General features: G+C 44.2%; 1 protein-coding gene across 3 annotated transcripts in view; it reads left to right on the top strand.

The window, feature by feature from the left end:
- Positions 1 to 26,681, top strand: part of EXOC3L1 (exocyst complex component 3 like 1) — a 136,868-nt gene that overhangs the window by 12,059 nt on the left and 98,128 nt on the right. For all 3 annotated transcript variants that reach the window (XM_033942398.1, XM_033942396.1, XM_033942399.1), the window contains exons 2-3: positions 8,794 to 8,954; positions 18,753 to 18,972. In XM_033942398.1, coding sequence (XP_033798289.1) covers positions 8,794 to 8,954; positions 18,753 to 18,972 — 381 coding nt within the window. The remainder of the gene's footprint in view (positions 1 to 8,793; positions 8,955 to 18,752; positions 18,973 to 26,681) is intronic.

Raw genomic sequence — 26,681 nt, 5'->3', positions numbered from 1 at the left:
GAATAAAATGAAAGAATTTCTTGGACATAAAATATTAATGTTCCCAGATTTGGCACGGGAAACCCAGAGAAGAAGGCGAGAGTTTCTTTTGATGAAGCCAGGTGTTATATCTCTTGGAGGGACCTTTTTCCTACGACACCCTTGCAAATGTGTAATACAGTACCATATGAAGAAATATGTATTCTTTGAGCCATTCCAGTTGACAGCTTTTCTGGCAGGAACTCGACTGGATGAAGGGAAATCAAGCGAGGTCCAATTGAATAAATGATATCCTTCCTCAGCTAAGGGACTTTGTTTTCCTAATACTTGATTTGATATTTGTCAGCATCTGTTAATATGTCCGCCTCATCCATTTTGGATCTAATTTAGAGGACTTGAGCTGAATTTAAGCTAAACATTTATTTTTATTTAGTTGATTATTATGTATTTTACCTATGAGTATTATTTTTCTGCTTTTCTTCAACTTTCTGTACAAGTGGATACTTGATTTATAAAATGTAAAATTTGATAAATATAAAATAAAAAAATAAAAAAAAAAAGTATGCATACATATTCATATGAACTAAGAGTAAAAAAAACAATATAACATTAAAATTGAATTAAAAGAATGTAAAAAAAATTATAAATATACCATACATACCTTATTAAAAAACAAATCTAATATAATAAAATGCTAAGTGCACATGCGCACTCTTACCACTGTGTTGCCTGATCTGTAGTTCCGTGGCTGGCAGAGTGCGCATGCGCGCTTAAAATGACCCCACGCTTGCGGCAGCAGAAACCAAATAGCGGCCCGGGAAGAGAAGCACTGAACAAAAACACTCCTTTGCTGGCTCCCCACTCACTCGGTATGTTTTTTTCGCAGTCTGACCCTCCCATCCCTTCCCGATGTCTGACAAGCTCCCGTAGTCCCTTACCCCCCCCCCCCTCCCTTCCCGCGGTCCCGACTACAAACCTGCCGATTCCAGCAGTGTCTGCAGCACTCTACACACGCTGCTTCGGGGCCTTCTACTATCCTGATTTGCTCTGTCACATCTCTAATGATGTCATCAGGGACATGCCAGAGTAAATCAGGGCAGTAGAAGGATCCGAAGTAGTGTGTGTAGAGTGCTGCAGACACTGCTGGAATCGTCAGATTTGTTGGGACCGCGGGAAGGGAAAGGGGGGGCGGTAAGGGAATAAGGGAGCAGGCCAGACCGCGGAAAGGGGGGGTAGGGGAAATGCTGCTGCTGCTGCACAGGGAAGTGGTGTGGGGGGAGGGAAATGGAGGGGAGTGAATGCTGCTGTTGTGGCTGCTGCTAAAGATTTATGCCAAGATCACAGCAGAGAGACTGAGTGGAACTTTGGGACAGTTATGGACATAATTTTACTTAGAGGAGCTTGGCTAATATAACAAAAGAAGGATGTTTCATACATAGACTTCAGAGTACAGGTTCACATCCTTTATCCAAAACGCTTGGAATCAAATACATTTTGAATTTTAAAATTTTTCTGGTTTTGGAATGATATGTCACCAATGGCCATAGATTCATATTCGTTGCCTACTGCAGCCCTTCAGGCTTCTCTCTGCTGCCTCCTGCCTTGTTGACATCATTTCCTCTTTCCTTTCTGACTGGATGTGACAGAGAGAAGTGTGCGGAGCCACAGCTGAGCAGAAAGAAAGACAGACAGCGGAAGGAAGGGAGACAGAAAGAAAAGAAGAAAGACACAGGGGCAGGGATAGACACAAAAAAACAGACAGACAAAGGGGGCCAGGGAGAGAGACAGACAGAAAGAAAGACAACGGGAGGGAACAGACATATATTATAGCACCCGTTAATGTAACGGGCTAAAATACTAGTAATGAATATAAAACATAATATCTAAAACACAGGGAAGAGAAACTGCATTTACAAAGAAAAGAGTTTTCATACCAAAGTGAAGATTGCAAACAGAGCAAATATAAGAAAACTATTGTGTCAAAACAAAAAATAAAAATGAAAATAAAGATAGAAATAAAAAATAAAAGTTAAAAAAGGAAATGTGCTAATGAAGCCACATGCTAATGATTAGATCTGTGTATATCTCACATATAGCTGCAGTTATGTAATCGTGGGAATGCATACACATGGCAAATACTATTGCCACATTCAACATACAGAAATACAAACTAAACAATTGGAGAAAACCAGTTATGACAAAACTGAAATTTGCCAGTAGTGGCCCTGGGCAGTGGCGTACCTAGGGTATGTGGCACCCGGGGCCCATCATTTTTTGACACCCCCCCCCCCCCCCCCCCCATGTAAAAAATTTTTTTTTTTTTTTTTTTTTTTTTTTGCAATAACCATGAAATGGAATAAATGGTCAGAATAGAAACAGGCAGTGAAAATTTTCTTTTATTGAACCTCATATATGTAACCATTATTCCAAACATAACATAACATAAATTATGTCTAAATTGTCATGACATTAGAAGTACATATGGAGTAGTTGCAGGTGATGCTTGGGACAGTTCTGATTGTGTTAGTTCGGTTTTATGTGTTTTTTGAATAGAAGGGTTTTTATTTATTTTTGAAGGTTTTGCAGTCTATGGTTGATATCAATTGGTTGTAGAGTTGGGGGTCGAGTGTTGCAGCTCGAATGGCTAGGAGGTTGTCGAACAGTTTTTTTCTTTTGACGTTTTTGGTTGGAGGGTGTGTGAATGGTGCACAAGTTCTCCTATGTCTGTTTGAAGTGGATTGAATTATTTAGCTGAAGAAATTAGTTACCCCCCATTCCACACACATTAATTCTCTTCCATTTTTGTTCCCATTATAAAAAACACTGATAAGTTCCCAGAAAAAAAATACATTAAAATAAGAAGTGAAAACAAAGGCCCCTACAGATGAGAACATAACATAAGAATAGCCTAACTGGGTCAGACCAATGGTCCATCATGCCCAGTAGCCCATTCTCATGGTAGCCAATCCAGGACACTAATACCTGGTCAAAACCCAAAGAGTAGCAACATTCCATGCTACCGATCCAGGGCAAGCAGACACTTCCCCCATGTCTTAATAACAGATTATGGACTTTTCCTCCAGGAATTTGTCCAAATCTTTCTTAAAACCAGCTACACTATCTGCTTTTACCATAACTTCTGGCCACTTCATTTTTAAGTTTAGATCTTTCCTTTCAAACAGAGACCTTGCTAGATGTCAAATACAGCACAAGGTAACTTCACATGGACTTAGCTGTGCAGGAAATGTGAATCTCCTCATACACCCACCATATAGTGCAAAAATGTGCAAAGGTCTGTTTTTTTCTTTCGATCACTACATAGCCTAATGCCACACAAGCAGCGCTGTTACAAACATATTCTGTAGGTCAATGCTAAGGATAACAAAGTTTCCTTCCTTGGACCAGAAGGAGATAAACCACTGGAAGAGATCCCAAAACAACACCCAAAGACCCACTCAGTGTGTGAATCAGTTGAGTGGAGTGGACTAACTGGGGGGTGGAAATGGGCCCGGAGTTTGCTCAGCAGAATTTCCCAGACCACCTCTTCCTCTCAACACATTGACACGCTGCCACCATCACCACTAGGAACACCTCACTGGGTAGGCCAGCTATGCTATAAACTTTATAAAACACATTATTATATTTTCTTATAAAGCACATATTTTAACTGACCTCTCTGACATCCTCAGCCTTTCCATTCACAAAAATAGAAGGAAGAAAAGTTCCCATTTCCTGCTGTCTCATGTCCCCGGCCTATACAATATTTTTTTTCTGCAGACCCTTCAAAAGTCTGACCAAATCCTCGTTTCACTTGCATTATAAAGTACTGAGGATGCCATCTCTCCCCAATCCCAGGTCCTAAAGTCTAAGACAGTAGCGCAAACTAATGCTGACAGATACAGGAAAAAAAAATTTTGATTCGATTCAGCCCTATTGAATTGGTTTTTCAATTCGATTTTCCTGCCCAGTTGGGTGATTTTTTTCAAAACTCCTGGTGGGTTTTATAGCTTTTTCACCCCCTTTGGCTTCTCCTAACCACACTGGCGCTGTGGTGTAAATAAAATAAAGAAACAAAAAGGACTTTTCCTCTTTCTGTTAAATCCTAGCTCACGTTTGCAGTCCAACACCAGCTCTGGCAGGATACACATTTCAAATCTGACATGTTATAATCACAAAACAGAAAATAAAATTAATTTTTCTACCTTTTGTTGTCTGGTTATATTTCAAATCTTGTTGGTCCAAGGCTCTGGTTTTCTTCTGATAACTTGCTTGCCAGGGTCTCCTTCTTTCTGCATGCTAACCATCCATCTGCCAACTCTGTCCTCCCTTTCCATTTCCCTTCCCTTCCCAGGAAGTCTGGTATCTTTCCTTTTTTTCATCTCCCTCCACAGATCCACCTTTTCTTAAATACCCTTTCATCCGGCATCTCTCCCTCCTTCCCCACCATCCCAGAGTCCACCATCTCTCCGTTTCTTTTCCTAATTACCCTCCTATCCAGTATCTCTATCCCTCCTCCACACCATCCCTTGTGTCCAATTTCTCTCCCTTTCTGTTCCTTCCCTCCCTAAATCCCATGGTCCATCATCTCTCTCCCTCTCCTCTATTTTCAGACCCATTATTTCTTCCCCCCCCCCAAAGTTTGGCATATGCATGTCTCTTTGAACACCCCCTTCCCTCCGTGTACTTCTAAATCATGGTCCCCCCCCAAAGGCCTGTCCCCCCTTAAAGGTCTGCCTGTCCCACCTTGAAGGCCTGCACCCCCCTTGAAGGCCTGTCCCTTCCCCTTGTAGCTTCTCCCCCCCCTTGTAGGTCTGTCCCCCCTTGAAGGCCTGCCTGCCTGCCTTTCCCCCCTTGAAGGCCTGTCCCCCACTTGAAGGCTTGTACCACCCCCTTGTAGCTTCTCCCCCCCTTGTAGGCCTGTCCCCCCCTTGAAGGCCTGCCTGCCTGCCTTTCCCCCCCTTGAAGGACTGCACCCCCTTGAAGGACTGCACCCCCCCCCGAAGGCCTGCACTCCCTTGAAGGTCTGCACCCCCCCGAAGGCCTGTCCCCCCCTTGAAGGCCTGTCCCCCCCCCCCCTTGTAGGCCTGTCCCCCCCCCTTGTAGGCCTGTCCCCCCCCTTGAAGGCCTGCCTGCCTTTCCCCCCTTGAAGGCCTGTTCCCCCCCTTGAAGGCCTGCACCCCCTTGAAGGTCTGCACCCCCCCAAAGGCCTACACCCCCCCCGAAGGCCTGCACCCCCCTGAAGGCCTGCCTGCCCCCCCTTGAAGGCCTGCACCGCTTGAAGGTCTGCACCCCCCCCGAAGGCCTGTCCCCCCTTGAAGGCCTGCCTGCCTGCCTGTCACCCCCTCCCCCTTGAAAGCCTGCTTGCCTGCCCGCCCGCCCCACCCTGAAGGCCTGATGCCCCGACCCACCCCGAAGGACCGCTCGCCCCCCTGGCCTCCCCGCACCACCTATGAAGCAGCCGCAGCAGGATCGCGAAGTCAGCGTCAGCGATCCCTGCGCTGCTTCCTGCGCCACGGTCCCGCCCCTCCTCTGACGTCAGAGGAGGGGCGGGATCGCGGTGCAGGAAGCAGCGCAGGGATGCTGACGCTGACTTCGCGATCCTGCTGCGGGCTGCTTCACAGGTGGTGCAGGAAGGTCAGTGGGGCGAGCGGTCCTTCGGGGGTGGCGGGGGACTGAACGGCAAGGCCGGGAACACCCCCTTAGGGCTGGTACCCGGGGCGGCCCGCCCCCCCCCCCCCCCCCCCCTAGGTACGCCACTGGCCCTGGGACAAGTGTATATGTCACATAAAATGTGATAATTGAAACACTGACAAACTTAGGGCCTGTTTTACATAGCCGCGCGGCAACATCCCCAAAGCCCTTTAAATCTCTATGGGCTTCGGGAACGTTACCGCACTGCAGCCACTAGTGCGGCTTTGTAAAACAGGCCCTTAAATAGCTGTGCACTGGTATGTTAATCTTTGTTTGTTCAGAATTAAAAAAAATACAAGTGGAAATAAAGAAGTAAATAAGAAAAAATAAATGGGGTGGGGCAGGGCCAGGGGGCCCCAGTGTACTTGTGTGCCTAGGAGTCCTTGAAGAATTAATCCTGCCATGGTTCTGACTGCTTCCGGTACCTACTACTACTATTATTTATTATTTCTACAGCGCTGAAAGGTATACGCAGCGCTGTACATTTTAACATACAATAGAGAGTCCCTGCTCAGAAGAGCTTACAATCTAATTTAGACAGGACATTTCAGGGTTGGGGAGATTTGAACACTGTCAGGGACGGAGCACAATGTATTGATTCAGGCAGCCTGTTCCAGGCATACGGCACTGCAACAAAGAAGGGACGGAGTCTGGATTTGGCAGTGAAAGAGAAGGGTATAGATAAGAGGGGCTTGCCCAATGAGTGGAGATCTCGGGGGGGGGGGAGCATAGGGGAAGATGAGTGAGGAGAGATATCGGGGGGGCTTCAGAGCGAATGCACTTGTAAGTCAGCAGGAGGAGTTTAAACTGTATTCAAAAATGGACGGGGAGCCAATGAAGTGTCTTGAGGAGAGGGGTAATGTGAGAATAGTGGCTCTCACAGAATATGAGTCGTGAGACGGGTGCACGGAAGGCCCGAGAGAAGTACATTGCAATAGTCTAGGCACGAGATGATGAGAGTGTGGATAAGGGTTTTGATAGTGTGTTCAGAGAGAAGAGGACGGATTTTGGTAATATTATAGAGGAGGAAGTGACAGGATTTGACGGTTTGTTGGATCTGAGCAGAGAAGGAGAGAGAGGAGTCAAAGATCACCCCAAGGTTGCAAGTCGACAAGACAGGGAGGAGGATAGTGTTATCCACCGAGATAGAGAACGGCAGGAGGGGGGAGGCGAGTTTAGTTGGAAAGATAAGGAGTTCAATTTTAGCCATATTCAGTTTGAGATGGCGACGAGACATCCAAGTGGCAATGTCGGACAGGCAGGCTGAAATTCAGGCCTGAACTCCTGCTGGTCACTCGCCAGTCACCATCAGTCAAGGGTCTCTAGTTCTTCTGGCTGCTTCCCTCTGGGTCTTCTGGCTGCTTCTGGTACCATTACCAGTCTCTCTGCTGGTTGCCACCAGTCCTCTCGGTTCTCTCCGCCAGTCACTTGTCAGTCACCAACAGCCTAGGACCTCTGATTCTTCTGGCTGCTTCCTTCTGGGTCTTCTGGCTGATTCCTCTGGTCCCTCCATTGGCCACTCGCCAGTCACCATCAACCATGATACCCCCAGTGCACTGGTCCTCGCAGACCTTCCCACCACCAGTCACTCAGAGCCACAATACCCCCGGTGCATAGGTCCTCTGTGAACCTTCCTGCCACCGGTCACTTAGTCTCCCTGAGGACTCTCCTGGTCACTCAGTCACCACTAGGCATGGCTGATTATCAAGCATGAGCACTCTGGTCCCTTGGTTTCCGGGGACTTTCCGGTCACTCCAAACTCTACCAGGCATAGCTGGTCAAGGTTAGTCTTACCGAGGGTTAGGCTTTCATCAACTTTCCTCACCTTGAGGGTCGCCTGGGCTCCAGAATGAGCTCTACTGTTTTAGGTTCTTTGTCTTGTTTTTCAAATCCCTTTTTCACTCAGGGTGAGTACAGAGCTCCCAGGTGTCTTTGCAGCATCCATATGCAAATGAGCTCCTTCTTCTGATACTGAGTCTTCCCTCTTCTGGCTGGTGAAGGGACATATACCTCGTCACAGTTATTCTATAACATACATACATGTATCTGCATTCAGTGGATGTATTTTCAGGAGCAGCAGGGATTTTAAAATGTAATTTTGCATTTCCCAAACTACTTCCATTGTTTTTGTTGGAAAAGTACCTGCAGAAAAATTTAGTGCAGTTCTCTGTGAGTACTTTTTATTGCCTTTTTGCAAAGAAAAGAGTATCAGTGTCGTTTCACTTTGGAACTGATGGGAGTGTGTGGTGCAGTGGTTGAAGCTACAGCCTCAGCACCCTGAGGTTGTGGGTACAAACCCATACTGCTCCTTGTGACCCTGGGCAACTCACTTAATCCCTTATTGTCCCAGCTACATTAGATAGATTGTGAGCCCACCGGAACAGCCAGGGAATAATGCTTGAATACCTGAATACATTCATGTAAACTGTTCTGAGCACGCCTGGGAGAACGGTATAGAAAATTGAACAAATAAATAAATAAAAAGCAAAATGCATAAAGAGTACCCAAGGACTTTTCAGTGATGCAGGCAGCTTCTTAAAGGATAGTTATAACTGCCTGCTTGAAGAAAAATACACACTTTCTTTTTCCTCCACAGACTTTGGAAGCTACGCAGAATAAAACCGAGTGCACTTTTACAGTACAGCTGATGATTGCACAAATTGGTTTTCTGAGTAAAAACGTGCATAGTTTTGGAAAATTCTGAAAAGTGGATGTAGTTCCAAATCCTGACCCCACAAACAGAGTAGGCACATAAGCCAGCCATGAGGATGCAGTGGGTGCTCAGCATCCCCCAATATTGAGCATACTCCTTTATTTGTATCCAGGGAGCAGTAATTTGTACTATGTTTGGCACCCCCAATTATTTTGAAATATTGGCTCTTATAAAAGCAGGCAGTTTTATAAAATCCCATTCCTACAAGCTTATTTCTGGAAATTGCTTTGAAAATTACCCTCCCTATGTTCAAACATTTTCCCAGCTCATCACTTATAACATGATTTTTCAACTTTCAGAGCTCAAAACATGTTCCAATATGTTTGCTTTCATATCAAAGCACAGACATGAGCCTTCCCCTTTTGTGTCTCCTGGTATAGCCTCTGCTGACTTATGTTCTTTATCTGCAGATGAGAAGTGGCCAGAATTAGAGAAGGCAGAAAAGTTAGCGAGGGGGGCTGCCTTAAAATGGGCTTCTGGGATCTTCTACCGCCCAGACCAGTTGGAGGGACTTGGATACTATCGGAAACGAGAGACCCAACGTAACAATTCCATACAATCCCGATTAAAGGTAAGGAGGAGTGAGCACAGCATAAAACACACTATGGGCTCCTTTTACAAAGCTGCGCTAGCAGTTTTAGCGTGTTCTTAGCGCGCGCTAAATTGCCATTCCCATTAGACGCTAACTCCACCATTGAGCTGACGTTAGTTTTTGGCGCATAGTGCAGGGTTAGCACGCACTGAAAACGCTAGCGCAGCTTTATAAAAGGAGCCCTATGTGAGGATGCAGTGGAAGTGAGAATTTTAATCATATGTGGCCCAAAATGTAAGATGTTATATAGTTCCTTTGATAAATATACAAGTATGCTGTATTTTAATGGATTATGTCCATAATGTTTCAAGTATAATGCAAATTTGATAAAATCACTTTTTTCATGGATTACAAAGCGATGAACAATAAACAAATTTTTAAATTGGGGAGACAAACAATATTGGGGGAAGACAGACATACATTCCATAAGAGGGAGATGCGGGAAGGAACTACAATTTAGTATAGGAAAGAGAACAAAAAAGGATAAAACAATAGGAGTTATATTAGATCAGTGTTTGCCTACTTCGAGTGGAAATGGTAACTGAGCTACAAAGGTAAATTAATTAAAGGCGTCCCTATATAAGTGATTTTTTAATTTTGATTTAAATTTTTCAAGGGTCTTTTCTTCTCTTACCGGCATAGGCACAAAGTATATAAAATGCTTATGGTGTATATATTCTTATCCTAATAAATAACACCTAAATCACAAAGAAAAAAAGTCAGTTACTTTCAAAAATCTTTTTGGAGTAATGCAAATTGTATGAGCTGACCACTTATGTTAAAAAAAACTCCTAAAATATTAATGTAGAAAAAGATCATCAGAAATTATATCACTGTTTACCATGTGTGACTGAGCTTAGCATTAAGGGCTCCTTTTACTAAACAGCGCTAGAGGTTTTTAGGGCGGACCAGCGAAGTAAATGCTCCAATGCTCATAGAATTTCTTTGAGCATTAGAGCATTTACCTTGCCGGCACATGCTAAAAACTTCTAGAGCCATTTTGTAAAACCCAGTGTAAATTATCCTGATAAATGCAGAAAATTATTTTCAAAGCTCACATCACCATCATCAATTTTCTTTTTTTAAATTTTTAGTCAAGGTTTGTTTGTTGAAAATTTTTTTATATAGAAATACATATAAACATGAACTCGAAATTGTAAGTTATACATAAAAGTAGTGCAAACGTAATATAATAACAGAGAGACAAATTTAAAAAAAGTATTGATTAAAGTGACAACTGTATAACCTTGGTATAGCTTACGATAAATTCAACAGTAAATGAAAGGTCATCAGGTAGCACGAATCTAAACAGTAAAATATATATCATAAGAAAAAAGAATAGAGAATAAAGGAGGAAGGAAAACAATAAAGGTATAAATAAAAAGAAAAGAAATCAAGGGGTGGAGCAATGCAAATAGACCTTAAGAGTTCCATTTTCTCTGAAATTGAGGAAATGTTGGATGTTTTGGCTAAGTATGCTTCAAATCTATCTGTTAAACAGACTAAGTTCCACCATTGTAGATGAGAGGCCTTAGATAGGTCTTTCCAGGAACTGAAAAGAATCTTAAGAGCTAAAGTGAGTATAATATCCATTAGCGACGTATCATCTGGAAATAACTCACTTATAAATGCAGTAGATTTCAATAACAGCATCTGATATGTTAAAGATACATTAATATGAAATAAGGAGCATATTGTATTCCATACAGAGTTCCAATAGGTTTGAATGGAGGGCAGTGGCGTACCTAGCATATGTGACACCCGGGGCCTATCATTTTTTGGCACCCCTCCATCTATACGAAAAACATGATTTTTAGTAACAAGCCACATGTCACACATGAGTACCTAGGAAAAGGTAGCATCTTACATACTGCAGTGAGCAGTACAACATCAATACACCCATTGTAAAACTAAACAAGCCAGACTAGAACAGATCAATCCTACACTGTCAATCCTAACAGAAAACTATGTCTTTCGAACACACAGAACACAGAAAACACCTTCGCCTAGTATGGAATATGTCATCACAAACTAACCCTTCCCCCTTTTACAAAACTGTAGTGTGGATTTTAGCCACAGTGGTAACAGCTCTGACGCTCATAGAATTCTGAGCATCAGAGCTGCTACCACCACGGCTGGCGCTAAAAAATGCTCTACAGTTTTGTAAAAGGTGGGATAAAATAGAAATACATAGACAAAGGTTAAATTGAACCAGCAAGAAGCTGGACTCTACATACAATGCAACATCACAGAAACAGTGACTCATGTCTCCTAAAGCAATGAATAGAAAATTTTTGTTCTACCTTTGTTTTCTCTGGTTTCTGCTTTCCTCATCTTCTTGTTACTCTCTTCCTTCCATCCACTGTCTCTCTTCTCTCTGCATCTTCCATTTGCTCTGTTACTGTGCTTCTCCCTTTCTCCCTCCTTCCAAATTGGTCTGGCACCCATCTTCTTCCCTCCGCTCCTCCCATAGTCTGGCATCTCTGTCTTCTTCCCTGCCAGCGTCTTCTCCCAACTCTCTCTTCCCCATTTCCCTTCAGCGTCTTCTCCCCACTCTCTGTTCCTCATTTCCCTTCAGCATGTTCTCCCCACTCTCTGTTCCCAATTTCCATTCAGCATCTTCTTCCCACTCTGTCTTCCCCATGTGCTTTCAGCGTCCTTCTCCCCCCTCTGTCTTCCCCATGTGCTTTCAGCGTCCTTCTCCCCCCTCTGTCTTCCCCATGTGCTTTCAGTGTCCTTCTCCCCCCCCTCTGTTTTACCCTGCTTTCCTCTCCACCCCACCTTTTCTTCCTTTCTCCCTCCCTGCCCCTTACCTTCGTGGTGCTTTCTCCCTCCACCCCCGGCCCGGACAACAGGCCCGGTCTGACAAACCTCCCTGCCCTGTGGCCAGTGATGTCTAAACTGCCTTCTTACAGCAGCCGGACCATTGTAGTTTCATGTGGCTGCCATAAAGGTCGTCTCTGATGCAACTTCCGGTTGCGTCAGAAATGACCTTTAGGGCAGAAACACGCAGCTTCAATGCTGTAGCTCAGGGGTGCCCACACTTTTTGGGCTTGCGAGCTACTTTTAAAATGACCATGTCAAAATGATCTATCAACAATAAAATTAAAAAAAAACCCACAAAGCACACTGTACGCTGAGAAAATGTTAATTATTATTCCTATTCTGGGGTTTTTTTCAGAGGTTAAGGCAGATGACTCTAAGCACTGTCACCTCAGTAACAACCATACAAAAATAAACAAATACCCCCCTCCCTTTTTACTAAAGCACAATAGCAGTTTTTAGCGCAGGGAGCTGCGCTGAATGCCCAGCGCTGCTCTCGATGCTCATAGGCTCCCTGCGCTAAAAACCGCTATTGTGGTTTAGTAAAAGGGGGGCCATAGTGCAAAATATAGACAGCAGATATAAATTCAGACACATTTTGATCACTAAATTTAAAATAAAATCATTTTTTATACCTTGTCTGGTGATTTCATGAGTCTCTAGTTGCACTTTCTTCTTCTGACTGCGCATCCAATCTTTCTTCCCTTCTTTCAGCCTGTATGCTTCCTCTCCTCCAGATCTCATTCCCTCCCCCAACTTTTCTTCCTCTCTCCCTGCCCTTTCTTTCTCCCTGCCTCCCTTTCTTTTTTTCTCTCTTCATGCCCCCTTTCTTTTTCTGTTTCCCTTCTTTCCTTCTGTCTCCCTGCCTGCCCCCTTTCTTTCTTTCTCCCTGCCCTCCCCCAAGCCATTGCCGCCACCATTGGGGAACAGCCCCCCAAGTCACCGCTATCGGGTAACATGCCCCAAAGCCGCTGCCACCCCAAGCTCTCCTTCCCTGCGTCTTCCCTGCATTGGGTCGACCAGCATTCCTCTCCCTGACATCAATTCTGCTGTCGGAGAGGATGTTCCGCCCAGCTAGGCAGCGATTGGCTTGCCCGAACTTCCTTTCTGACGGCAGAAATGACGTTGGGGAGAGGCAGGCTGATCGGCCCGGTAGAATTTTCCGGACATGGCCAGCTGTGCACCCCCCTAAGGCTGCACCCGGGGCGGACCTCCCCCCACCCACCCCCGCCCCCCCCTTGGGACGCCACTGATGGAGGGGCAATAGAAAACTAAATGTTTAAGGGGTACAATCTCTACTTTGAAGGTCCAACAAGTTTGCGGGAAGGAGGGATTAATCCTATGAGATTTTAACGGGGGTCCATTGCGCCCTATGCAAAAGGAAAAACATGCATTGCATGAGAGAAGCAGACCTAGAGGTATGGAATGTGGATTTTAAGATATGAGACCAAGTACTATCCGAGATGGAAATACCGAAGTCATCTTCCCATGATCTTTACAAAGATATGGTTGGGCAGGAGTGGGTACATTTAAGCAGTTTGTAAAAGTTGGATGCATTATGAATGATTGCCAGGTATTGCTTAGAGAGGAGAAGAGGGGGGGAGTGAGTTGAGGCTATAGGGTTAAAATCCAACTTTTTGATAGAAGACCTCAGCTGTAACTACTGATAAAACTGAGTTAGTATTTTTCTATCAAATCATTGAAGGTAAGCCAGGTACCATCTGGATGACACAAGGAAGAGGTATCCCATATATGGTGTTTGTACCAGGACCATAATATGGGTTTCTTGTCTATCAAAAAGTTACATTAGCGCCATAGTGGGCATAAGGCAGATTGAAGCCAGGGGTGTTCCAAATGTTTATCAAGTTCCATCAGAATTTTAAAAGTGGTATTGATTGGAGGGTTGTGTAAGAATTGTTGTATGTGGGAGGAACCTAGCAATCTGATAAGAGGAATAGGCTGCATATAAGACACCTTGAGGCATAGCCAATTCGGGATGTCAGAGCAGTCAGGGGAGCAAAGCCATTCCGCACCTTGTGTCAATATGAATGCTTTATGATAAAGGCTAAGGTCAGGGAAATTAACTCCCAAGTCTTTTGGGGCCTTCAATTTTTGAAGAGATATTCGATGGGGTTTATTATTCCAGAGTAAAGTAAGCATTAGTTTTTTCAGTTGTTTGTAAAATGAAGCGGGAAATAGGAGAGGGAACATATTGAGCATATATGTAATTTTAGGGACTATCATCATTTTCAGCGTATCTAGTCTGCCCCATCAGGATAGGTGTAGGGGGACCATGAGGACAGTAAATCTCTAACCTGGGTGATTAATTTGGAGATAATTAGATTAGAAGTAGTTTTAATGTCTCTATAAAAGGGTATGCCTAGATACTTTATACCTGAGGTGACCCATGTGAATGGATGCGAGGAGATGGTAAATGGGGTGCAAGTATCAGTAAGGGGCATGAGTTCCATTTTGTCCCAGTTGACCTTGTAACCAGACATGGTGGAAAATACAGAAATAAAGTGAACTAAGGACTGTAACGATGTTTCAGGTTCTGAAAAGTATAGTATAACATCATTGGCGTAAGCTGATAGTTTGAATTCTATGTTAGCTATGGTGATACCCTTACTATCAATTTGGCAACAGGTTGGTTGTATAGCAGTGAAATCATATGGCTGAAGACTTCAGGAAGGCCAAATCTTCACAGCACACAGAACAGATACTTCCATTCTACCCTGTCATAAGCTTTTTCAGCATTAAGAGAAGCTACTAATAAAGGGTGGTTAGTAGACAGGGCAGAGTGGAGTATGTGGCACAACAACCTAGTATTATCTTCTCCGTATCTTCCCTTTAAGAATCCCACTTGATCCTTGTGAATCAGAGTTGGCATGATGTTTTCCATTCTATAAACAAGTATTTTAGCAAATATTTTATAGTCCAAGTTTAGTACAGAGATTGGACGATCATTTTTCACCAATTTTACATCACTGTTCGGTTTTGGGAACACAATGATGTTAGCTTCATGTTGGGAAGACGATGAGGTCCTGATAGTAGGCCAAGAGATGTGGGGTGAGTAGAGATGAGAATGATTTATAAAATTCAGATGGCAGACCATCAGGGCCTGGAGTTTTTGCAGATGCCATGGAAGAAATGGCCCAGGAAATTTCAAGAAGGGAGATTGGCTGTTCAAGTTTCAAGTTTATTAGGTTTTTTATATACCGCTTATCAAGGTTGTCTAAGCGGTTTTACAATCAGGTACTCAAGTATTTTTCCCTCTCTGTTGTAAAGTCGAATTACACTGATAGTAATTCGATTGACTGAAGAAAGTCCATAATCTGATGGTCCGAAGATGAGGATTCAGATGTATAGAGAGATTCATAGAAGGTATGAAATTCCTCTAGGATGTCACACATGGTTGTGTGTAGCTTCCCCAAAGAAGATTTGATGTGAGACACTCGATGTTTCACTCGGCCTTTGAGGTACATAGCTAACTAGTGAACAGATTTGTTAGAGGAAGTGGATCGGCGAAACAGAGAGACAGAGGCAAGGTTGCTGAAGATCTCATTATATTGGAATTTGAGATGCTGTAAATTTATGTATTCCAATGGATCAAATTTGTCATACAGTTGGGTCTCTTGCAGATGAAAGTCTGTTTCTAATCGGCGGAGATCACTCTTCCGTTGTTTAAGACGGAAGGCGGAGTAGCTGATGGACTCGCTACACAGCCATGATTTATGTGCTTCCCACAGCAAAGAGTATTCGGTAACAGAGTGAAGATTGATGGAAAAGATAGCCGCTGATTCCTTGGTGATATGAAATATAAAATCTTCGTCTTGTAGTAGTAAATTGTTCATCCTCCAGAATCTATGAGCGGATTTGTCTGACCAATTAAATGAACATGAAATGGCCGCATGATCAGAAATGGTAATGTCATGTATCTTGGCAGAGGTGGTGACGTTCACAATATCTTTGAAGCCTAGGATGTAGTCAATCCTAGAAAAGGTTTTATGCGGCGCTGAGTAGAAGGTAAAATCTTTTGTAGTAGGATAAAAGATTCTCCAAATGTCAGACCAGCCATATGTGTTCATCAGTTTGGATAGCGAGGACTGAACCCTGAGTTTGGCTGGCCGGCAGGAAGAAGATCTATCAATGAACGGGTCCATAGGAAAATTGAAGTCTCCTGCAAGAATAGTGCTGGATGACAAAGAAGATTTGCAAACAGTGTGAAAAGAGTGGAAAAAGAATGGGTCATCTGCATTAGGGGCATATATGTTGAAAATTGGTTTTCCAGCGATAGAGCCGTCAATATATGACCAACCATTAGGGTCAAATTTGTGAGAGGAAAGTTGAAAGTTGAGAGATTTTTGCCCATTTACTGGAGCTGCAAAGCAATGTTGGACCCATCCACCAGTTAGTTTCTGTGCTTCTTCAAGACTGAGGTGTGATTCCTGGATTATGCAGATGTATGCTCTGAGGTGTGTTTCCTTTTGATAGGGCTAATGATGCTCTTAACATTAAAGTTAACTAGGGTGATGAAAGCCGATGGTGAGAGGATCTCTCCAGCTGATGGAACCAAGTTTCAAGTTTATTAAAATTTTGATATAAATGCAGTATCAAATATTTCAATGCGTATAACAATAAAGTTTTTTTGGGGGGGCAAAATAAAACAATTTATACAATCGATGTACACAATTAATTAGTGATACTTAGTGAAAGAGGGGTGAACTACAATTGTTAAAGAAAGTAGAAGAACATTTAAGGAAAAACATCAGGAAGATAATTAAAAATGTTTTACAAATAAAGCTAGGTCTAAAAGTGAAAGGGAGAAGTTGTGCCTATATAGAATAAAGGTAGAGAGTAAAGAATAAAGGTATAGATTAAAGGTAGAGAGTGCAGCAGTATAGAATAAAGGTAGAGAGTACAGCAAAAAGCTCCAAAAGTGAGGGTAAGGAGATAAAGAAAAGAAAAAAAGATTCATGCTTGCATCGAACAATCTCAGTTGAAAAACAAAGATTCAAAATTGGGATTGCATACTGACAAGGTGTACTCAGCACACCTCTCCCCAGCCCAGGAAAGGAAGCAAAATGAACTACGCTTAGCCCACGAGGCAAAATTAAATAGAGATCATAAGTTCAGGTGTTTCAGTTCATGTCACTCACGTTGTCATCCAGAAATTTCTGTAGATCTGCAGGCTCATCAAAATTTCTTGTGTTACGGTATGTGATTCTCATTTTGGCGGGGTAAAATAATCCGTATTGTGCTCCAATACTTTTGAGGTGAAGTCACATTGAAAGAAAATTCTTCCGATTTGTGCAGACTTTTTCGATGGATCTGGAATGAAAAGGATCTTTTTTCCCTTCACCAATAATGAAGATTTAGTTTTCGTGGCTTGCAAGATCTGAAGAGTATCATAGGATTTTAAGAACTATTGGTCTTGCAGATTTCGTTAGGGATGGACCGAATTGAAGTTTCAGAATGTTGGGAATAAAGGTGTGCAGATGTGAAATAATATCATTACCCTCGATTCTCTCAGAAAGCCCAATTATGTGCACATTATTGTGGCACATTCTATTCGATATGTCCTCCATATCTCGTTGTAGTAAGGACATCTTGTGGAGACCACGCTGCATGTCGAGAAACTGGGTATCATGTGTTGAAAGTCTCTCTTCGGTAAGATCGATGCGTGCACTATGTTGTTTCAGTTGTAGCATAATATTACTGATTTCGGATTTGATATCAGCAGTTGCCGCCAAGTTTTCTTGCATGAGTTCGAGCAGTATTTGCAAGTCGTTAGTGATAGAGGCTTCATTATCTTTAGAGCCAGAGGAACAGGCCTTCTCAGGTGAGGGTGGTTCATGCTTAGATCATTTAGACGCATTATGCGTCGTGGTTGAACCAGATGGAAGGGAGCCCTCCAGTTTTGTTGCTTTCAAGGACATCACTAAAGATATATATATAGTCCATTGACCTGAAATGCAGGAAAAAGAGGGCTAAAATTGAATTTTATGGAGTGGGCTGGAGCGGAGAGATTAGCTAAGCAACCATCTTGTAACCAGTCACGTGATATCCCATCATCAATTTTCTTTAACTGTATATTTAACCAGTCACATGACGTCCCATCATCAATTTTCTTTAACTATATATTTAGAAACAAAAAGAATCCAATAGATACTTTTTTTTAATTGGATTAACTAGAGCTAATCTAACTATGCTCCAGTTAGTCCAATAAAAAAAGGTGTCACTTGGATTTTTTTGTTTTTGTTTTTTTTCTTTCTATTTCTACATATCTTTAAGAATGGACTAACATGGCTGCCACACCATTAACTGTGTATGAAATAAATATGTAAATGATACTAAAATCAGTGTGTATCAAAATAATAATAATGGTGATACTGGTGAAGTTCACTGAAGTATGACTGAACTTCACCAGTATCACCATTATTTATTACTTTGATAACACACTGATTTTGGTGTTATTTACACAATTATTTCATTCACAGATAAAGATTGATGATGGTAATGTGAGCTTTGAAAATGAATTTTGCATTTTCATTTACAGGAAAATTCTATAATTAGCACCTAAACTTAGGCATCGGTAGGCGCCCTGGCGAGGCCTAAGTTAATTGAAAAATGCAACATTCCATTCTACCAATCCAGGGCAAGCAGTGGCTTCCCCCATGTCTTTCTCAATATCAGACTATAGACTTTTCATCCAGGAAATTGTCCAAACCTTTCTTAAAAACCAGCTACGCTATCCACTCTTAACACCTTGTTAATTTTGGAGATGATTATTTTTTTCATGTTTTTGGAAGCAAAAACAAACAACATCCTTCAAATTGATACCCAATCAATACTCAAACTTTGAAGCCTCTATCCTGTTAGCCAATAGATATATTTCACTGCATTATGACTGCCTAGTGCTAATCATGCTTGATCATGTGTTTCTGTTTGCAGTCAGCTGTCCAATCTTACCTCGAGGGGGTCAACATTGGCCTGGGGCAGCTACGGTATGCTCTTGATGACGTGCGAGGCATTCGCCATTCTCTAGGTGAGGTGCAAGAGGAGTGGCGGGGAAAGGGCAACAACTTCCAGGGACTGGAGCAGCTCCGAGAAGTGGTAACAGAGCATGTGCAACTTACTGCAGTGGTTCACAACCTGCCTCATGTTTTCTCAGGTGAGGAGCTGCTAGCAGGACCAAAGTATGCCCTGTCTAAGAATGTTTCACAATCAGGTCCTGGAGACTCACCTAACCATCCTGGTTTTCAGCCTATGCACAATCAACATACACGAGAGATATTTTCATACATTAGAGATAAAGAGCATGCCAATATCTCATGAATATTCACTGTGACTAATCTGAAGACCAAACTGGTTAGGTGAGGCTCCAGGACTAGATTGGAAAACACCGTTTTAGAACATTCTTTCATACAATCAGATCTGTCACATGTTGCATTCCTTCTAAAATACTATATTGGGGATCATAGGCTTTAGTTAACAACCATTTGTACATTTTTTAAATTAAATTTAACCTGCATCTTTTCAGATGTAGCTGAAGGTAGTTGCATTCAGATATCCGAGTATTATGGATTTTTCTCTATACCTAATGGGTTTACAATTTAAGGCAAAGTGCAGAAGAAAGGGGAAAACTCTGCCCGACAGTCTTAGGGGCTGATTCTGGAAGCGGCGCCTGCCATGGCAGTCACCTACAAAACAGACACATGCTATGTGTCAATCACAGACAGGCGCTGCTTCCAGAATCACAGTGAGCAGGGCCCTAGGTGTCAGAAATGTAGGCCAGGGTTTAATAGGTCAGCACTTCTGGCACCTAGGGTCCTTTCATTTATTTATTTATTTATTTTAAAAAATGTGTTACCATATGCTAGATGTAATTTACTTAGATTTCAGCAAAACCTTTGGAACAATTCCTCATAGGAGGCTGTTGAACAAACTTGAAGGGCTGAAGTTAGAACCCAAAGTGGTGAACTGGGTTAGAAACTGGTTGTCGGACAGACGCCAGGGGGTGGTGGTTAATGGAAGTCGCTCGGAGGAAGGAAAGATGAGTAGTGGAGTCCCTCAGGGTTCGGTGCTGGGGCCGATCCTGTTCAATATGTTTGAGAGTGACATTGCTGAAGGGTTAGAAGGAAAAGTGTGCCTTTTTGCAGATGATACCAAGATTTGTAACAGAGTAGACACCGAAGAGGGAGTGGAAAATATGAAAAAGGATCTGCAAAACTTAGAGGAATGGTCTAATGCCTGGCAACTAAAATTCAATGCAAAGAAATGCAGAGTAATGCATTTGGGGATTAATAATCGGAAGGAATCATATATACTGGGAGGTGAGAAGCTGATATGCACGGATGGGGAGAGGGCCCTTGGGGTGATAGTGTCCGTAGATCTAAAGGCGAAAAAAACAGTGTGAAAAGGTGGTGGCTGCTGCCAGAAGGATGCTGGGCTGTATAAAGAGAGGCGTAGCTGTATAAAGAGAGGCGTAGCCAGTAGAAGGAAGAAGGCGTTGATGCCCCTGTACAGGTCGTTGGTGAGGTCCCACTTGGAGTACTGTGTTCAGTTTTGGAGACCGTATCTGGCGAAGGACGTAAGAAGACTTGAAGCTGTCCAGAGGAGGGCAACAAAAATGATAGGAGGCTTGTGCCAGAAGATGTATGAGGAGAGACTGGAAGCCCTGAATATGTATACCCTAGAGGAAAGGAGGGACAGGGGAGATATGATTCAGACGTTCAAATACTTGAAAGGTATTAACGTAGAACAAAATCTTTTCTAGAGAAAGGAAAATGGTAAAACCAAAGGACATAATTTGAGGTTGAGGGGTGGTAGTTTATATAAAACCAAAACCAAAATCAAAATAAAATACAAACATAACTCAAATACTTCAAACTCCCCCCCCACCCCCACCCCCACCCCCCGCTCACCTCTGGTATACTTCAGACTCCTAGAGAGCACTGGTGGCAGCAGTGATTCACACATGCTGCCTGTGTCTAGTCCAGTGTTTCTAATACAGCAGGGACAATGTATCAAAGGAGTCAGAAAAGACGTTAGGCTGTAATTAAGAGACTGACTCAATAAATAACACCACCCACAAGTTATTTATTGAGTCAGTCTCTTAATTACAGTGTGTCTAGTTCAGAGCATTCTCTTTGCTGCATCCTGCCCCCTCTGACAACTTCCTGTTTCCAGTGGGGTGGTATATGGCAGAGGGAAGGCTCTGGGCCTGGCTCAGGCAGCATGTGTAAATCACTGCCACTGCTGGTGTCCCCTAGGAGTTTGAATATAGATGAGGGGAAGGAATGGGAGGCTTGAGAGACAGGTGAGAGATGGGATGCTGGACTGCAAGCAGGGGGAAGGGATTGTGGTGCCTTTTATCACTGGCAGAGTCAAAGGAGGGTAAGGGGGGCTTGAGAGAAAGGGGGAGATTCTGGATTGTGAACAGGGGAGGGAGCGGTATTGGATCGCAGGTGGAGAGGGGAGGGACAATGCTAGGGTTACACGATTTTACTATTGTTAAATCCGGACTCATGGTCCCCCAGGCCTGCCCCATTCTACCCAGTCCTGCTCCATTCTGCCCCAGCCCCATCTCCTCAACCTGTTCTCATGTTTGGAGCTGCATCAGGAGGGCATCTGCGCATGAGCAGGTGTGACGTTATGATGTCACATGCATGTGCGCGACATCACCGTGTTGCATCCATACATGCACAGATGCCATCCGACATCCTGAGCTGGAAGCTTTTCACAACCCAGACAAAGTGCCAGGTTTTGAAAAGCCATCTGGACATGTCCTCTAAAAGAGGACATGTCCAGGGCACCACAGTTCCTTGAGTTAGCTCGACATCTGCTATCTGTACAGACTACCTTGTCTGGATGGTGCTGGCATCTCACCATTCTGTCTGAATATTCAATGGCAGCCACTATCTGGATTCTCCACTAAATATCCAGATTTTTTTGGCTGTGGCAAGTAGCATTTAAAAAATGCTGACCACTGTGGGTATAGTATTGTGTTTGTCTTTATTAAAATATTTGATATCCCACTAAAGCTGAAAAAGTCTATGCAAGTTACAATAAAATAAAACATAAAGGCATAAAAAGAAAGGCATGCAAATGGAAGACAGGAAAGAAAAGAGTCACTCAGAATAAAATAGGCAAGATCAGTCAAGTGCTACACTGCAGGTGACTGCCCCCCCCCCCCACCAGCAACCAGCTCCATGTAAAGAAGGGAACGGTTCAAGGCAAGGTGGTGTTAAATGCCTTTTGAAAAAATATGCTTTTAACAGATCTATGAATTTAGTGAAAGCCAATTCAGAGCGAAGGTACAGAGGTAGGTGGGGGATGGGGGAGATTATTTCAAAGAGAAGGAGACAAAAAAAAATAGGCTGCAGAAAGGTAGATTCATAGTGAACCATTTTGGCAGAAGGAAGGACAATCTGGGAATCTAGTGAATGTAGACTGCGAGATGGTATGTAGCGAATAGTGACAGTGGGCCAATATGATAGCACTCCCAAATGTAAGACTTTAAAAGTCAAACAAAAGTTTTTAAACTGACACCCATATTGAACCAGTAGCCAATGTAATTGGATCAGAAGTGGGGTAATGTTATTATGATGCTTGGCTTTACACAAAAAACGAGCAGTTGAGTTCTGTAGTGTTTGGAGACATCAAAGTAAGGGTGTAGTGATTCCACAATAAACAGTTGAAATAATCGATGCAGGAGATAATGAGTGCATGGAGAAATGTGTGAATGGAAGAGAAATCCAAAACAGAACTAATAGAACAAATGCATCACAACCAAAAGAAACACTAGGATGAGCCTTAGGTGCCTGGGCCAATCAGAGTCTTAGGCTCCTCCCAATACATCCCAAGGTACACCAGGAAGGGGGAAGGGCTGCCTTTTTGATGAGTCGGGCCTGCTGCAGGAGGGAGTGGACACCTCTCCTGCTGATGTTCCATCAAAGGTACAAGAGTGTGTGTGTGGGGGGGATGTTGGGCTCGGGGTTTCTCCTTGGAGGGGTACTGGGGGCGTCTGTCAGTGGGTGGGTGGGAGGGAGAGAGAGGAATCGGATTTCCCTGCTGGCAGTGGCGTACCAAGGGGGGGGGGCGGGAGGGGCGGTCCGCCCCAGGTGCCAGCCCTGAAGGGGTGCTCCCGGCCTTGCCGTTCAGTCCCCCCACACCCCCGAAGGACCGCTCGCCCCAATGACCTTCCTGCACCACCTGTGAAGCAGCAAGCAGCAGGATCGCGAGGTCAGCTATCCCTGAGCTGCTTGGGCGCTGCTTCTTGCGCCGCGGTCCCGCCCCTCCTCTGATGTCAGAGGAGGGGCGGGAACGCGGCGCAGGAAGCAGTGCCTAAGCAGCGCAGGGATAGCTGACGTCGCGATCCTGCTGCGGCTGCTTCATAGGTGGTGCAGGAAGGTCAGTGGGGCGAGCGGTCCTTCGGGGGTGGTGGGGACTGAACGGCAAGGCCGGGAGCATAGGTAGTGCTGCTTCATAGGTGGTGCGGGGAGGCCAGGGGGGCGAGCGGTCCTTCAGGGTGGGGCGGGTGGGCAGGCAGGTAGGCATTCAAGGGGGAGAGGGGTGACAGGCAGGCAGGCCTTCAAGGGGGGGGACAGGCCTTCGGGGGGGTGTGCAGACCTTCAAGGGGAAGGGACAGGCCTTCAAGGGGGGGGCAGGCAGGCCTTCAAGGGGGGACAGGTCTACAAGGGGGGACAGGTCTACAAGGGGGTGGGCAGGCCTACAAGGGGGTGGGACAGGCCTTCAGGGGGGGTGCAGGCCTTCAGGGGGGTGCAGGACTTCAGGGGGGGTGCAGGCCTTCAGGGGGGGTGCAGGCCTTCAAGGGGGGGGACAGGCCTTCAAGGGGGGACAGGCAGGCAGGCCTACAAGGGGGTGGGACAGGCCTTCAAGGGGGGGACAGGCCTTCAGGGGGGTGCAGGCCTTTGGGGGGGGTGCAGACCTTCAAGGGGGGGGACAGGCCTTCAAGGGGGGGACAGGCAGGCAGGTCTTCAAGGTGGGGGGACAGGCCTACAAGGGGGGGGGGACAGGCCTACAAGGGGTTGGGACAGGCCTTCAAGGGGGGTGCAGGCCTTCAAGGGGGGACAGGCAGACCTTTAAGGGGGGACAGGCCTTTGGGGGGGACCCTGGTTTAGAAGTACACAGAGGGAAGGGGGTGTTCAAAGAGACATGCATATGCCAAACTTTGGGGGGGGGGGAAGAAATAATGGGTCTGAAAATAGAGGAGAGGGAGAGAAATGATGGACCATGAGATTTAGGGAGGGAAGGAACTGAAAGGGAGAGAAATTGGACACAAGGGATGGTGTGGAGGAGGGATAGAGATACTGGATAGGAGGGTAATTGGGAAAAGAAAGGAAGAGATGGTGGACTCTGGGGTGGTGGGGAAGGAGGGAGAGATGCCGGATGAAAGGGTAGTTAAGAAAAGGTGGATCTGTGGAGGGAGATGAAAAAAAGGAAAGATACCAGACTTCCTGGGGAGGGAAGGGAAATGGAAAGGGAGGACAGAGTTGGCAGATGGATGGTTAGCACGCAGAAAGAAGAAAGATGGAGACCCTGGCAAGCAAGTTATCAGAAGAAAACCAGAGCCTTGGACCAACAAGATTTGAAATATAACCAGACAACAAAAGGTAGAAAAATTAATTTTATTTTCTGTTTTGTGATTATAATATGTCAGATTTGAAATGTGTATCCTGACAGAGCTGGTGTTGGACTGCAAACGTGAGCTAGGATTTAACAGAGAGAGGAAAAGTCCTTTTTGTTTCTTTATTTTATTTACACCACAGCGCCAGTGTGGTTAGGAGAAGCCAAAGGGGGTGAAAAAGCTATAAAACCCACCAGGAGTTTTGAAAAAAATCAACCAACTGGGCAGGAAAATCGAATTGAAAAACCAATTCAATAGGCTGAATCGAATCGAAATTTTTTTTCCTGAATCTGGCAGCATTAGTTTGCGCTACTGTCTTAGACTTTAGGACCTGGGATTGGGGAGAGATGGCATCCTCAGTACTTTATAATGCAAGTGAAACGAGGATTTGGTCAGACTTTTGAAGGGTCTGCAGAAAAAAAATATTGTATAGGCCGGGGACATGAAACAGCAGGAAATGGGAACTTTTCTTCCTTCTATTTTTGTGAATGGAAAGGCTGAGGATGTCAGAGAGTTCAGTTAAAATATGTGCTTTATAAGAAAATATAATAATGTGTTTTATAAAGTTTATAGCATAGCTGGCCTACCCAGTGAGGTGTTTCTAGTGGTGGTGGTGGCAGCGTGTCAATGTGTTGAGAGGAAGAGGTGGTCTGGGAAATTCTGCTGAGCAAACTCCGGGCCCATTTCCACCCCCCAGTTAGTCCACTCCACTCAATTGGTTCACACACTGAGTGGGTCTTTGGGTGTTGTGTTGGGATCTCTTCCAGTGGTTTATCAGTATCTCCTTCTGGTCCAAGGAAGGAAACTTTGTTATCCTTAGCATTGACCTACAGAATATGTTTGCAACAGCGCTGCTTGTGTGGCATTAGGCTATGTAGTAATCGAAAGAAAAAAACAGACCTTTGCACATTTTTGCACTATATGGTGGGTGTATGAGGAGATTCACATTTCCTGCACAGCTAAGTCCATGTGAAGTTACCTTGTGCTGTATTTGACATCTAGCAAGGTCTCTGTTTGAAAGGAAAGATCTAAACTTAAAAATGAAGTGGCCAGAAGTTATGGTAAAAGCAGATAGTGTAGCTGGTTTTAAGAAAGATTTGGACAAATTCCTGGAGGAAAAGTCCATAATCTGTTATTAAGACATGGGGGAAGTGTCTGCTTGCCCTGGATCGGTAGCATGGAATGTTGCTACTCTTTGGGTTTTGACCAGGTATTAGTGTCCTGGATTGGCTACCATGAGAATGGGCTACTGGGCATGATGGACCATTGGTCTGACCCAGTTAGGCTATTCTTATGTTATGTTCTCATCTGTAGGGGCCTTTGTTTTCACTTCTTATTTTAATGTATTTTTTTTCTGGGAACTTATCAGTGCTTTTTATAATGGGAACAAAAATGGAAGAGAATTAATGTGTGTGGGATGAGGGGGTAACTAATTTCTTCAGCTAAATAATTCAATCCACTTCAAACAGACATAGGAGAACTCACGCACCATTCACACACCCTCCAACCAAAAACGTCAAAAGAAAAAAACTGTTCGACAACCTCCTAGCCATTCGAGCTGCAACACTCGACCCCCAACCCTACAACCAATTGACATCGACCACATACTGCAAAACCTTCAAAAAGAAATAAAAACCCTTCTATTCAAAAAACACATAAAACCGAACTAACACAATCAGAACTGTCCCAAGCATCACCTGCAACTACTCCATATGTACTTCTGATGTCATGACAATTCAGACATAATTTATGTTATGTTATGTTTGGAATATAAGAAAATTTTCACTGCCTGTTTCTATTCTGACCATTTATTCCATTTCATGGTCATTACAAAAAATATTTTTTTACATGGGGGGGGTGTCAAAAAATAATGGGCCCCGGGTGCCACATACCCTAGGTACGCCACTGCCTGCTGGTTCAACTAATCATGGCAGGAGAATTCCCAATCAGCCGAGCTGGCAGGACTACTCAGGGAGTTCTGCCGCTCAGCTGATTGGGAATTCCTCTGCTACGATCAGCTGATGGCAGGCTGTGGTCTATTGTCGGGATCCCCAAGCAAAAATAGGCCTATATTTCTGTCGCTTATCTTTGTGTGGATTGTGTCTATGTAAGTGCTTTAGGCCGCCTAATGCTACTTCCAACATTGGTCATGCCTGCTTTGGTATTTGGCAGCCTAAAGTGCTTACAAAGGTGCACTTCAGCCTGGCCGATTTTTGCCGTTTCTAACGGCG

Source organism: Geotrypetes seraphini, chromosome 4, assembly GCF_902459505.1.
Source record: "Geotrypetes seraphini chromosome 4, aGeoSer1.1, whole genome shotgun sequence".
Lineage (NCBI taxonomy): Eukaryota > Metazoa > Chordata > Amphibia > Gymnophiona > Dermophiidae > Geotrypetes > Geotrypetes seraphini.
Note: the sequence above shows the minus strand (reverse complement) of the source record. Positions and strands in the feature narration are given on the sequence as shown.